Source organism: Pseudopipra pipra, chromosome 3, assembly GCF_036250125.1.
Source record: "Pseudopipra pipra isolate bDixPip1 chromosome 3, bDixPip1.hap1, whole genome shotgun sequence".
NCBI classification, from domain to species: domain Eukaryota; kingdom Metazoa; phylum Chordata; class Aves; order Passeriformes; family Pipridae; genus Pseudopipra; species Pseudopipra pipra.
Genome location: NC_087551.1, coordinates 7331869 through 7344918, shown reverse-complemented (window position 1 = coordinate 7344918; position 13050 = coordinate 7331869). Strand labels below are relative to the sequence as shown.

Genomic DNA, 13050 nt, shown 5'->3' with positions numbered 1-13050 from the left:
TTGACCTTCCTGTGCTTTTTGAGGGAAGCAAATATAAACCAAGTGAAATGGATACTGTACAAAGAAAAAGCAATGGTGGGCTGAGAAGATCAACCATTCCTGAATCAGATCTCAATAACTTCTCTTGGATTTTGTCTTTCTCATTTTGAGAGATTGTACCAATTCTGAATGATTGTTCAAACCTAATCAAAATCAGTCCTCAATTTAAGAAGATTTTACAAGGATGTTTCTGTTTTCTTCTTTTGAAATTTTTAGCAGAAAAGTCAACAGTGGCAGCCACACTATGGCTTTCCATTTCTGTCTAAAGATGGCAATTGTGCTTCTGAGTTGCGTGGAGAAAACACAGGAGTAAGAGATCATAAGAAACAGAAGGCATATACAGAGATGCTGGATTTATTTTCCAGTTCTGGAAGAATCTCCTCCTCTTTTACATCAGAGAAGGCATTTCAGAATGAAAGGAGTAATTTGGAACAGGAGAGCTTTGCTTGTCATTGTGACATTAAAAGTAGTTTAATTCACTCTAAAAATACTAATACTTTAAAGAGTAAAAATGTTTCTTATCAGAATGTTTTATCTACTTCTTTACAAAGTCCTGACTTTAATAATGTGGCTTATTCACTCCGCAAGGTTGAAAATTTCAGTCATTTTGATGATAAAATAATTACTTCTCCAGATTGTGACAGCTCAAGAACTGAATCTGATTGTTCCCACTCGAAACAGCTGTCTCCTGTAGGATCCTTAATGGGTGCTAATGAGCAGACTGGCTTTAACAGTGTATCATGCCTTCTCTTTCCTCAGTCTAACATGCATTCTGAAACAAAAACTTATAAAGAAAACAGCCCATTAAATGCAGTGTACCCAACAATTGAAGACCAGTCTAGTAATTCTCAGCTTCCAACACAGAAAGCCTTTGATTTGACCCCTTTTAAGTCAATAGCTTCTCATTTTGATGTGAGACTAGAACACACTACCAGTTTGGGGTCTCTTGTCAGTAAGCTTTCCTGCCTTTGCAAAAATACCAGTAGTCAGCTGCTCCACAGTGGAGTGGTTTCCAAACAAATCAAGGAGTTGGGAAGTTTGTGTGACAGAAATGAGAGGTGTGCACAAGCAGTATCATTAATAAAAAATTTGCCATTTATAAGGAACTTGCAAGTAAATGTGTTCTTCAAGTCAGATGTGAATCAAGACATGTCCCACACTACTGATGACACCAAAGCTCATACTGAAAATGTCATTCAGACTGTGTCTCCTGTGCAAGAGGCTGTCACAGTGTGTGTGAGCACAGAGATCTCGGATGACTGTACGAGAAAACCCCCTGAAGGATTTACATGCTGTAGTAAAAATGAAGAGCTGGAAAACACTTTTGTGTTAAGACAGAACTTTGTGCATTTTCCTGATGTCTTTTTGAAGCTTCAAGTCTGTTCCCTGGAAAAAGTACTGGAATTTTTGACCTGTGCTTTACCTCAGATTTCTGTTAGGATGGAGGAGTTGAAAGGTATCTACTGGCTTGCTGTTGGCAATTGCAAAAAACCTGACCCAGATCCTGCTTGCTTGCTTTTGTTCAGCTCCATTCTGTATGTTGTTGTTTCATCAGCTGAACAAGATACCTCCCAGAGTTCCTTGGCACTGCTTTGTGAGGTCCCTATTGACTCTATAAAGGAGATTCAAGTTGGCTTTGCTGGACAGAGTGTTAGTCTTCTGTGTTCTGCTGAAGATGGTTTACTCACGATATTTACCTATAACAAGCACGTCACTCAAAGAATTTGCCACGACATAACAAGCATTTTGATTTCTGCAGTGGATGATGATGCTTATTTAAATCACCAGCTCTTGAAAGATGATTTGATTCAGATTTCACTTAACTGGACTTCAGATGTAAATGACTTGGTTTTTTCAAACGGAGTGCGATTGTCCTGTAAATTTCAAACTGAGTTAGCTGATCTGGTTTACTTACTCCATGAAAATATGGGAAGTATTAAACCTTCATTAGGTGACATTCGTGTACTGCTGTATACCTCAGTGAAAGTAGACTGTGCTGAGCAGACTGTGTATAGAACTCTCGTTCTTACAACTACTCATATAGGTCTCTTAAAGGAAAATCATGCCCCTAACATTCGGGATGCTTCCTGCCAGCGATCACAGTTTGACACCCTTCAGCTGTACAGTTTGAATGATATCCGATGTGCAATTTTGCCAGACAAAGAGAATTGCACAAAAATTGAGCTTGTGTTTTCTAGAAGGAGCAAGGTTGGATCTGATTCAGGAACTGCTTTTTCTAAATACTGTGAAAAAGAAATAAATACTCAACTGACAGTCATCCCATCAATTCTTCAAAGCAGTTTGCATATCCCTTCGGAAATCTGGAAATTAACATTCAGTTCAAGTGAAGAAGCCATTTGGCTAATTATGCATCTGACTAGGTGTTGAAATCCAAATACATTTAGATACATTCAAAATAAGAGGGTAATGAATATTGATAAAATCCTTTTTTGTTTCCTTTTTTTTAATCAATAGACAAAAGGGACCTTTGAGCCTCTAAAGGAATGCCATAGACTGTGTACACACATCCTAGCAATAATAATTATTACTTGAGTGCTTGCTTTTTGTGGGTCTCTGCTATCCTGTACATACATTTCCTTTGGAAAGTGAGGAAATTAAATGTTTCTATGTTATGTGGTAGGTGGATGAAAACTATAATTACAGCTCTGCCTTCTGATTTCCATTTTGGCTGTGTTTTCTGGCTTCTTCCATCTACTATCTGTCTTCATTAATGTCTTCTCCATTCCTCCTCGATTGCCTTTTCCTTAATTTTTCTGAGTATCTGTTTTTCATGCTCCTCATTTATTTCATGCCCCTGATTTCAATCAATATTTCAAAACATCTGCAAATTTTTTTATCTTACATTTCACTGCGTGTTCTTAATACTACAGATATTTACAGCTTTTATACATGCAATTTTGAGAAGAATAGATTTGACAATTCTCTCCCGCTTCAGAGTTTTGCATTTAAGGTTGATTGCACTTGCACATCAAAGTTTATCACAAGTGCAAAAAGAGCTGTGCTTTAAATAGCATTTCAACCTTTGGTCATGCTACTGTACCTGTGGCAAAAAATGTTTTGGGGTCTGTCATCTGTGTATGTGTTTCTCATGCTGTAAATGGATAGCTGACAGCTGGGGATACAGCCTGACAGTTGGAGTGAGTTTAACTCTAGAGTTCTGTCCGTGCTTAGCCTTACTTTCACCTTTTTCTGCTTGCTTACTAGTGGGGTTGTTGATGCTGTGAGATTGCATCTCTTACAGTCTCTTTAATACTACATGCCAAGAAAGAAGGAAACTATTGAACATTAGTAAAAGACTTCCATTAGTGAAGGCTTAGTACAAGGTTATTTTTTACCTGTTACCCTGTCAGATGTTCAAATGATAAATAAGCTGTGTTGTCTCCCATCTTTTGTTTCTTCCCATGTAAAGGAAGCTGAACACCTTTTGAATCCTGTTGCTTGAGTGTGCCATCTGCCTCGTTTGAGGAAGATGGTTCTTGGCAGAAAAAACAGTGGTATCTAATCTGAAATTCTAAATTCTGTAAACATATTGCCAGCAGAGGTGCAATCTTCCACTAGACAGAGTTAGACTTCGGTCTCTCTGCTAGTATAAGAACATTTCCCATTTGTTTTTACCATATGTTAAGACATGATAACGTAACTCATATGGGATTTAAAAAGAAATAGCTTGCACTGGATGAGGAAGTTATGTCTGGAAGGATGAATGCTGGTTTGGATAGAGAATTATGGGGGTTTTTTACATTACAAAACTTGCTACTTCCTTAAGGAAGTCCAGAGATGAGCAAAATATGTCACATTATTTTGAGGTACAGTGAGGGGGAGTTAGCAAAGAAAGTGCACACAAATATCTCACAGAATGTGGAGTAGATGGAGCAGTAACCTCCATCTAGTATCAGTCCTGCTCAGGAGTGGCTCCCTCAGTGACATCACGGAGGCATTTCTTCTGGCCCTTGCCCAAAGTCAACAGTGAGTGGCACTATCTGGGAGGACTCTCTTGATCAAAGCTGTTAAAGGAAAGCAATTTCTGCAACCGATTTCTTTTCAGATTATACCCCAAAGTTAAGTGTTTGTGCATATTGTGTTTCCCAATAATGTGTTTTTCCTCTGTTGTGCTTGTTTTCAAATCTTACTCAGTGAATATTCTGCACTTTTATGAAAAAGAACAACTTCACAGCAATATCTTTTATTCTGATGTAAAGTAAACATAACATAATGATCATTGTTTATGAATATCAAAAGCATTATTTAATGCATTAGGGTGTGTTTTCCACAACACTTTGTGTTTGAAATTGTTTTCCTCTCTATTATTACCATTTGTAATAGTTCTCTGGAAATGACTGCCAATAAATTATGTGTTGACAGAGGTGGCTTTAAGAGTGACTTTATGGTTTTATTGTTGTTTTAAAACAGATTATATTGTTGTCAGGGCAATGAACTCCTCTTTTTCCCCAGAAAAGAATTGCTTACATTCCTATGCTTCAGAAATGAGTTTTAGCTGAAAAGCCAGTAATGTTGGGAGTGGTGAAAGAAGGGCAAAGTGGACAGGAGAGAATATTTGTTGTGAAAACAAAGGTCACTAAATTTTTTTCCATTTAAACAAACTTTTTTTATGTTTTCTTAAAAAAAATAAGAAAAGGAAAAGGGAAGTTTATGGGAAATACCCCCTAGATGAAGCCAGTGGAATGAAAATTTACTTTCTTTGTGTTTTCTTTTTCACTATTTTTAATACTAATGTTAAGGGAAATGACGTTGTCATTTATAATTGACTAGTAATGAAACAAGTCTCCCCTTCTGGAGAGCTGTGAGGATGCCAAAAGGCTCCCTGGAACAGGCAGAAGCATTTATGAAGGAGTTTCAAACTTTTCTCTAGCTCCTGCACAGTATCACGCTTACTGGAAGTCACCAGGAGTTGCAACAAAGGACATGAATGTTGAGAATACAGTTACAGGTCAAGTGATGGAGTGCTAAATACAAATACATCAAATACTATCCCATATACAAATTTATAAAGTTATAACCATAACTTGAAAGTGATAGTTTTCCAGTCTTTTGTTGTTAAATTGTATTTGTCTTGATGATGCTGGGTTTTTTTAAGTGTGAGTTCATTAAGGTTTTCAGACCAAATACATTCATTGGAGCAAATGGAGGACTTCCTAAAAGGCAGTTTCTGTACTTTTTCACTCTAAATGCTTATGCTACTTTTGGACACAATCACTGCAAAGCATTAATCTTTTCAGTTTAAAAGGGTTTTGTTTTTGACATAACTTCAGAGTTACAGATTCCATCTGGCTATTGGTCAGAGTAATGGACCCTCATTGCAAATACCTTTTTAGATTGTTTTTTTCCAGACTGTGCAAATTCATTGTAGCTGAGTTTTCTGATAATTAGATGTGATTTAAAGAAAATAGTAGGAAACTGTTCTGACAGTGGATTGCTTATTTAATTATAAAATGAGTTTGGATTTTTAACATCCAAGAGCTTTCTGAATTGCTTAGAGCCCTTGCAGCTTTGCATGATATTGTAAACATGTTTATTATGTAAAGACATACAAAAATTATGGTTGACTGTGAAGGCTTGATTAATGTACTTATTTTTTTAAAAGAAGGTTAATACAAAGTCTTGATTTTGATATCTAAGCTGAAAATGCCTTTTCAAAGAAAGGAATATTTTTGAATACAATTTTTATGCATAAAAAAATATTGGGGCTTGCTTAGAAAAGGAGATCCACTTTGTTTTCAAATGGTTACTTCATTTGAGAAATAATTTCTGCCTCATCCATGCTCTCTTTTCCTGCTCTTCTGGCCAAGAACACATTCTTGTTTTTAGTGAAGTTCTTTTCTCTTTTTCCTTATGTAGTGATTTTGGTTTTCCTTTGTTCTCCCTATTTGGTATGCACATGAAAGCGGATGGTCTGTCGTTCACTGGGAGCAAATCCAGACGACCTAAAGGACCCAATTAAAATTAGTATTCCACGGTATGTCCTGTGTGGGCAGGGAAAGGATGAGCACTATGAGTTTGAAATAAAGGTAAGTGCTTTTCAGTCGCTTTTCTTTAACGTTTTTGTTCCACTGAGTGCAGTTTTTGGTTCTCTTTCTGTTATGAAAGTGTCCTCAATACTGCTAAATAAGAGAGGTTGTGAGAAGATATGCACAGGACACTATAAAGACAGGTATTTTCCAAGTGGATTGATTGTACAGAGGAGACTGGTAGCCAAACTCTTGGGCTGAGCAGTTCCTAAGCCAATGTCAATTCAGTTCAAAGTGTTGCAGAGATGAGGATTAAGTTCCTATTTTTTATAGGAAAGCCCTTTATTGAGATGCAAATGTCAGGTATGGAAAAAGTTCAGGCTTGAAATATTTACCTGAAATAATGAAAGCATAATTAAAGTATTTTGCACATATGCACAACAAAGGCTTAATTCCTTTCAGGCTCTCATTGTTCTTCTGATACTTCCCACCCTGCATTTCCAAAGTGTCACTTCTCCAAACTGTTATCTGCTTCCCCTCCATTCCAGTGGCTTTCTCAGTTGATCCTCTGTCCAGAAATACTGGGGGGGCGGGGGGGAAAGCATATTCATTTTGTTTCCTCTGGTACTCAGCCAGTGTTTTTCCAAAGCAAGATGTAAAGTCTAATTGGAAACGTGCTCTCAGTGCATGTGGACATGTAGCATAAGTGATGTACATGGCATCAGAGTTGGCAACCTCCTTCCTGAGTGTACTGCCAGATGCTTCGTTAGCTGCTGCGAGGTGGAGGAGTGACCTCCCTCACAGTGTGAAGGGCCATTTCTGAACTGTGCTCACATTCTCTTTTACAAAGGTTTTTATTAAGATGGGCTACCTTAGCTCTGTTTGTTCTAATTAAACTTTCATTTTGAAACATACCGCTCAATTTTTGGGTGGAATACCTCCTTTTGCCTGTTGAACTTTGATTTTCCTGAGGCCAGCAAAAACCCAGAGCCAGAGAGATGCTGAGAGATGAGGAAGTGCACGTGAAACTTCCCTTAGGACTGTCCTCACCAACTATTTTCTGCACATGGGATTTACTAGACTAGGTGATGGTTAGTCAAGATAACAGATAAAGTAAAAAAGTAGCTTCTCTTCTTAATAAGTTGGTGGATTTCTTTTCCAAGTATTCTCCCTTCATCCCTAAAACCCATGTAGGCATCTGCAATGAAGGAACAGTTGAAAATGTATCTGCAGTTTGGGAGTTTGGCAGTTTTGGGGATGTTTCTTACAGTACTCCCTTACGTGAATTGATCCACTGTTAAGGCTTTCTCCTTTCCCTCCAGGTCTCTATGTCACAGTAGACTGCTTTTGCTATGGTCAGGATTTAGCTCCACACTACAATCCACAGACCTTCCACAAACTCTTTTATTTTAAACCTTTTACCAGCAGAGCTCCCAGGTCTAGTTTGATCTGTATTAATCTTCAGATGCTCCTACAGTTATTCTGCAGAAAATCAGAATACATGGAATAGTGATTTTTTTTTTCCCCTTAAAAATTAGGAAAATAGGAAACCATGACAGAGAGGAGGGAACACGTACCTGTTTATTTCGTTTCTTCCTAATGGATCAGAATACCATGTCAGCTGTTGAAATAATTTCAAATTTCAGCCTTACTTTACTTAGTTCAAGTTTATTTTCAAGTGATCTCATATGAAATAAATGTCAGTGTTGTGGAAGGGCTGGGTTGTTGCTAGTCTCATTTCCTTTGCTAGCTCCTAAGCTTTCTTCAGCAAGGGTCCTCTTGCTCTTGGAAAAATGGGTAGCTGACCTATTTGCATGTAATAGCATTTTGGAATCTGACGAAGGGACAAGGGATGATTGAATTGAATTTTAAGTCCCTAAACCTGTGAATCCTGGGTATCTCAGAGGTATTTTCCTCAGAAGATGTTTCTAGTCATTGTATTTGTAGTTAAATCCTTCATGTTGCTGTAAAAAGGAGCAAATGTAATGAATTCCTGTATATAACTGTCATGGTTTGAGATAGTCCCCAAATCCAATTCCCTAGTTCCATTCCCCCTCCCACATCTCAACCTAATGTGAGATGGGCTTTTCCAGACAAAACACATCAGACTCAAAGTGGGGGAAAGGGAATATATTACAATGACTGTACAAATAAATACCATATCACATTATACACACGATCACAAACTATCTCTACCATGACATATAGTATTTACAGTGGATCAGGTCTCCTCTCCCCTCCAAATAAAAGTCCAGGAGGGAAAGAAGGACAGATCCCTTCCAGTCCTTAAGCAGCAGTTCCTCTTCTGTCCTCCATGCAGCAGTAACTGGGTTGTTGTAGCTGGATCTCTGTTCAACATACACAAGGGGGTCTCCAAGCCCCTCGGCTCTCCTTCGGTCCAAGCGAAGGCCTCACCTGTGGACTGCCAGCAGGGACAAGACTCGCATCACCACAGGCATATCACGAAATGCAGGGGCATCTTCGTGAAAGTCCCTTCCCCAGGGGATTCAAGTTCCCGTTTGCAGAGCTCCGTGCCCTGTCTCTCAGGCTGCCACCGCGGCAGCAGTGCAAGGGGGGGAAGCCAAGGTCAACTCCCCCCGCATTCCATCTGGCTGTCCCGGTCCAGCTCCGGGACGCCCTGAGCTTCTCAGCTCCTCTCTCTCTCGTGCTGCATACTCCAAGGCTCCTCTAAAATAGGAGTCCATGTCCCTCTTCTCCAAGAGGGTCTCCAAGGGAGTTTTGGGGGATCTGGTACAGTCTCTTACCCCAAACTCTGTCTCTCTGCTGCTCTCTTCTTCTCCTCCCTTTCCAGGAGTCTTCTCTCCGGTGCTGCATGTTGTTTCTGCTGCTTCTTCAGTTCAGGTCTTATCTCTGGCTCTCTGCCACCGTTTCTCTGGTCAGTCCCGGCTGCTGTTCTGTGCCCATGGAGAAAACATTCTCCCGGCATAACTACAGGCACCTAGCCCAGCTTTATGCTGTTCCAGGTCCCTGCAGCCCCCCAGCCAGGGGCTGGGAGGGGGCCAGAGGGCCCAAGGGGCTTAGAGCCCCTTCCTCGTGGCCCTACAACATGGCCACCTCTCCTACAACAACCAAAACTACAACTCTTCTCTTCCGGTCTGGTTGTGATATGTTTACATTTCTGCAGGAGCACCCATTGGGCAGAACTTCAAAACTTCTAGGGGTTTCCACCCCTTGGGGTCTACCACTTCTCTTAGCCTCTGGGGGAAAACAAGGTCCAAACCACGACAATAACAGATATATACATTTCTTCTTGTGACATGCAGTAGTAAGGATTATTTTGCTTATGTACCAAAAGAGAGAGAATGAGTTCCACTTTTCTTGGCAGCATCACGGTCAGTTCATAAGTCTTTCAACCCTAACATACCATCCAACAATATTTCCTTTTAGTGCAGGTTTAGCATCTTGTCTATCTGGACATGTATGGGAGCAGGCCAGCAAGATGGTCTGTCCACTCAGGTTCTCTCACTGGATACAGATCCTACTTTAAGATGTTGAGTGAGTCCCACAAGAACCTACTGGAGAGAATTCAAAACAGAAACAAAACCCATACTTTATTAGAGCTCAGATAGCACCTTCTTTTGCAGCAGGATATGTCACAGAGCTGTTTGTGCTGCTCTGCTATTAAGTATTCTGTATGAATTGATGCATTTCCAAAAAAACTTCCGTTTGAGCGACAGTTTTATATGTTGTCTTTAAATTCATGATGAAACAGTAATAATTTAATCAGGTCTAAACATATTTATGTTAGAGCTAAATTAGAATGCCAGAGAACTATTCTTGTATTCTCTCCTTCCTTTCATGTTGTTGTGATATGCAGAATATTCAGACAAGGCTGTGTTACAAACAGTGTGTGGGAAGAGCTTTTGCATCAATAAGACTGTTGGCATCTGTTACAGACAGTGCCTGTGTCTGCAGTACCTATGGATGGCAGAAGGAGCAGTGAGGCAGCAGAGTAGGTGGAACTCCAGGTCACATAAAGGCACAAAGGGTCTTCTGAGAGCAAGTGATGGAAACAAAGCTGGGTATCAAGCACAGCCCTGCAGGGATCCTCTAACAAAAGGGAAAGTTGTAGATGAGCCTTCTCATTCTTATTCAGCTTTTCCTCATTGTTCCAAGTGCTCTCCTTTTATTTATCCTGTTTGATATCCTTTCAAAACTGGTTCTTTTGCTGGTGTTTCAAAGCCTTTCAGTCATGTCTGACAAGTTCTCTGTGGGAGAAGATTCCAGGCAGATGCACCCCAAAGCAGTACTTTCTTCTAGCCAAATGCCATGGTGGGGCTGCTCAAAAAGTCCACATTTCTAATCTGTTTCTTTCTGAGTGTAGTGAACTATTGCAGAGTGGGAGGAAAGTGGCAGCATGTTCACTGATATATAGTTCTTAAAGAAAATGATGCATGGCCCAGAACTACCTAAATTAGTAAGAAGAAAAAGTCCAATATTCCCTCAACTCTATCAGATTAATGCCCTCAATAAAAAATAAATTAAAAAAAAATTATACGAAATTTTTAGGAAGCTTTCAGCTTTTCAGGTGCTGTTTTCATTGGCAGTGTAAGGAACAAGATCCCTTTCATCAAGGTCCTTTTCAAGAAATAGGAGTTTTCACAATGACTGTAGACAGTTTAACCAGCCCAGATAAGCAAAGTGGGCATTTTCTGTTCTAATTGTTTCAGGATCAGGTGGAATATTTATTTTTCTCCCTTGCCATGGTTTTACTTCTATTCCTACTGTGTATAAAGAGAGCAAGTTCTGTGGTGTGCTTTGCAGTGGAATGAAATGAAAATGTCTGTTATGTTATTTTCTGTCAGTTATCATGAGAAGAAATGATAAGGAGACAGAACTGTAATATCTCCTTTCAGATTTATAGGTTTTACATAGGAAATGTTGTGTTTGAACGAAAAAAACAAACCCCACAATTCTGAGGGAAGTCTTAAGATCACGGCAGTGCCTCCATAAGAATATTTCAAAAATCTATCTTACAGAATTATTCAACCATTTGGGCTTTGTTATTAAGAAAATATTTTTAACTGTACTAGCAAATTATGAAAAAAGAGCTTTTCAAAATTGCTTTACTTGATATTGTTCAAATGATCTGCACACGTCCCTGTCTCATACCTGCAGAGTGTATAGTCTGTCATACAGCTTTTTTAAATGGGGGAAAAGAATCCCAGCCCAAACTGGTTGGATCAGCTGTAGGAGTAAAAAGCTCTGTTCTTGAAATGTTACTTGTATGTCAGGTGTGCTGTAATCTCCTTATACAAGTAGAGTTTGATTCTATCTGTCCTAATAAGGTTATTGCTGTGCTTTGGGGACCAGTTAGGATTTTGTTTAGCTTTGAAATTCATTTTTCAATAATATCAGCTGTAACAACAATAAAATTATGCAATTACCTGCTAGCCTGATTACAGGAGTTAGGAAAGTAAACAAAGGAAAGTAAAAAAGAGGAAGACAGGGACCAAGTCAGGACCAAGCCACCAGAGAAGACTCAAGAGAAAATCCTTCACTTCTTAGGCAACACAGATACATGGCTTTACTGTTTTCCTTCCTATCCACCTGTAACAAGTTGTTTATTTAACTTCATAGAAGAAAACTAATAAATAATTGGCTGCAGGCAATTTGATTTGATTAAGTTTGGTAGCACCCCATCACCTAGACAGCTGTCAGATGCACAGCCAACATGACATGCCTGCTCTTCCTCAGGCTGTGTGGCTGGAAGAGTCCTGGATACTTTGTGCTAGATTGCTCCTCCATCTGTGGAAACCCTAGGGGAAAAAAGAGGTCACTTTTGAATAAGGATCGTATACAAATGAAATTATCACAGCAAAATTTCATGACAGTAAAATATTAAAAGACAGAATTAAAGCAAAATGAATGCTGTAATGAGTAACATCTTTATTTTATAATTATCCATTACACTCAAGCATTGTTTACTTGAACATGACACAGCCCTTTACTTTAAAGTAATTATTCAGCAAAATGGTTAATTGGTTAATTGAGATCAGTGTAACATGCATATTCCTGAATGGTTGTTTTAGTTAAACCTAAGTATGCATGTTAAATCCATTCACCTGAGTTGTAAAGTCTGAGACACTGTTAACAATATATTGAGGGAGTATAATCCATCATGCAGGTGTCCTAGAATCATAGAATTGTGAACTTTGGAAAAACCTTTAAGATCATCAAGTCCAACATCTACCCACCACCACCACCATCTTATTCACCATTAAACCATGTCCTGAAGTCCGTATCCACAATGTTCATATCCACACATTTTTTGAACACTTCTGGGGCTGGTGACTCCTAGTAGCAGTTGAGCTTATTGGTTGCATGAAAGATGATTTTTTCTCAGAAATAGTGAGTTTTTATTGTGGAGACATGCTAGAAGAACTTACGTTACAATGTTTGTGAAATGTTTTGAGAAGGCCAGTTTTGTTTTCTTGCAGCTTTTAACTGAAAGTCGAGAAAAAACCCACCCCAAACCTAGTTCCTCTTGTCATAAGACAATAATTTGTGGTTACCTAAACACTTTCCCCAGTTTCCTTGTTCTGTAATCAGCAGCAAAGGCAGCAGAGTTTGTTGCAAACACGGGGTAGCAGTTGTCAGCATTGGTGCTTGAACACTGGTTTCCTCTGTTTTGTTGCTCTTTCTTTTTCTCCTATTCAGTTATCCAGCTCCATTGCAGCTTTCTTCACCTCCTTAATTTTTTGATATCTCTAGTAGTGAGGGAACTACTTATTCATTTTTGGAGTCACTTTAAGATTAAAAAAACCTGTGTCTTTGTGAAATGTGTTTTATGAAAATGTTTTTTTTTACCTTCATGCATAAAATCATAGCTAGACAGAGGAAATACTACATATTAGGCCTGTTAGATTAAAAAAGCAACACTGTTTTCAGTTTTAAGCAGTACCTCTGGGCTTTCTCCAGCTCTGCTAGTCTTTGTAGAACAATGCTCAGTCTCCCTGCAGCTTGGCTTCTTGGTAGCCTTGGGTCACCAGATCTGCAGAAA

The 13050-nt window shown here is 39.1% G+C and overlaps 1 protein-coding gene across 9 annotated transcripts in view; it reads left to right on the top strand.

Annotated features, from left to right (window-relative positions):
- Positions 1-13050, top strand: part of KIF16B (kinesin family member 16B) — a 143103-nt gene that overhangs the window by 88803 nt on the left and 41250 nt on the right. For 4 of the 9 annotated variants that reach the window (XM_064647585.1, XM_064647584.1, XM_064647583.1 and 1 more), the window contains one exon: positions 5964-6086. In XM_064647585.1, the coding sequence (XP_064503655.1) occupies positions 5964-6086 (123 nt within the window). Of the gene's footprint in view, positions 1-255; positions 5895-5963; positions 6087-13050 lie in introns of those variants that run through there. The other 5 variants (XM_064647577.1, XM_064647578.1, XM_064647581.1 and 2 more) reach the window with 3 other exon arrangements.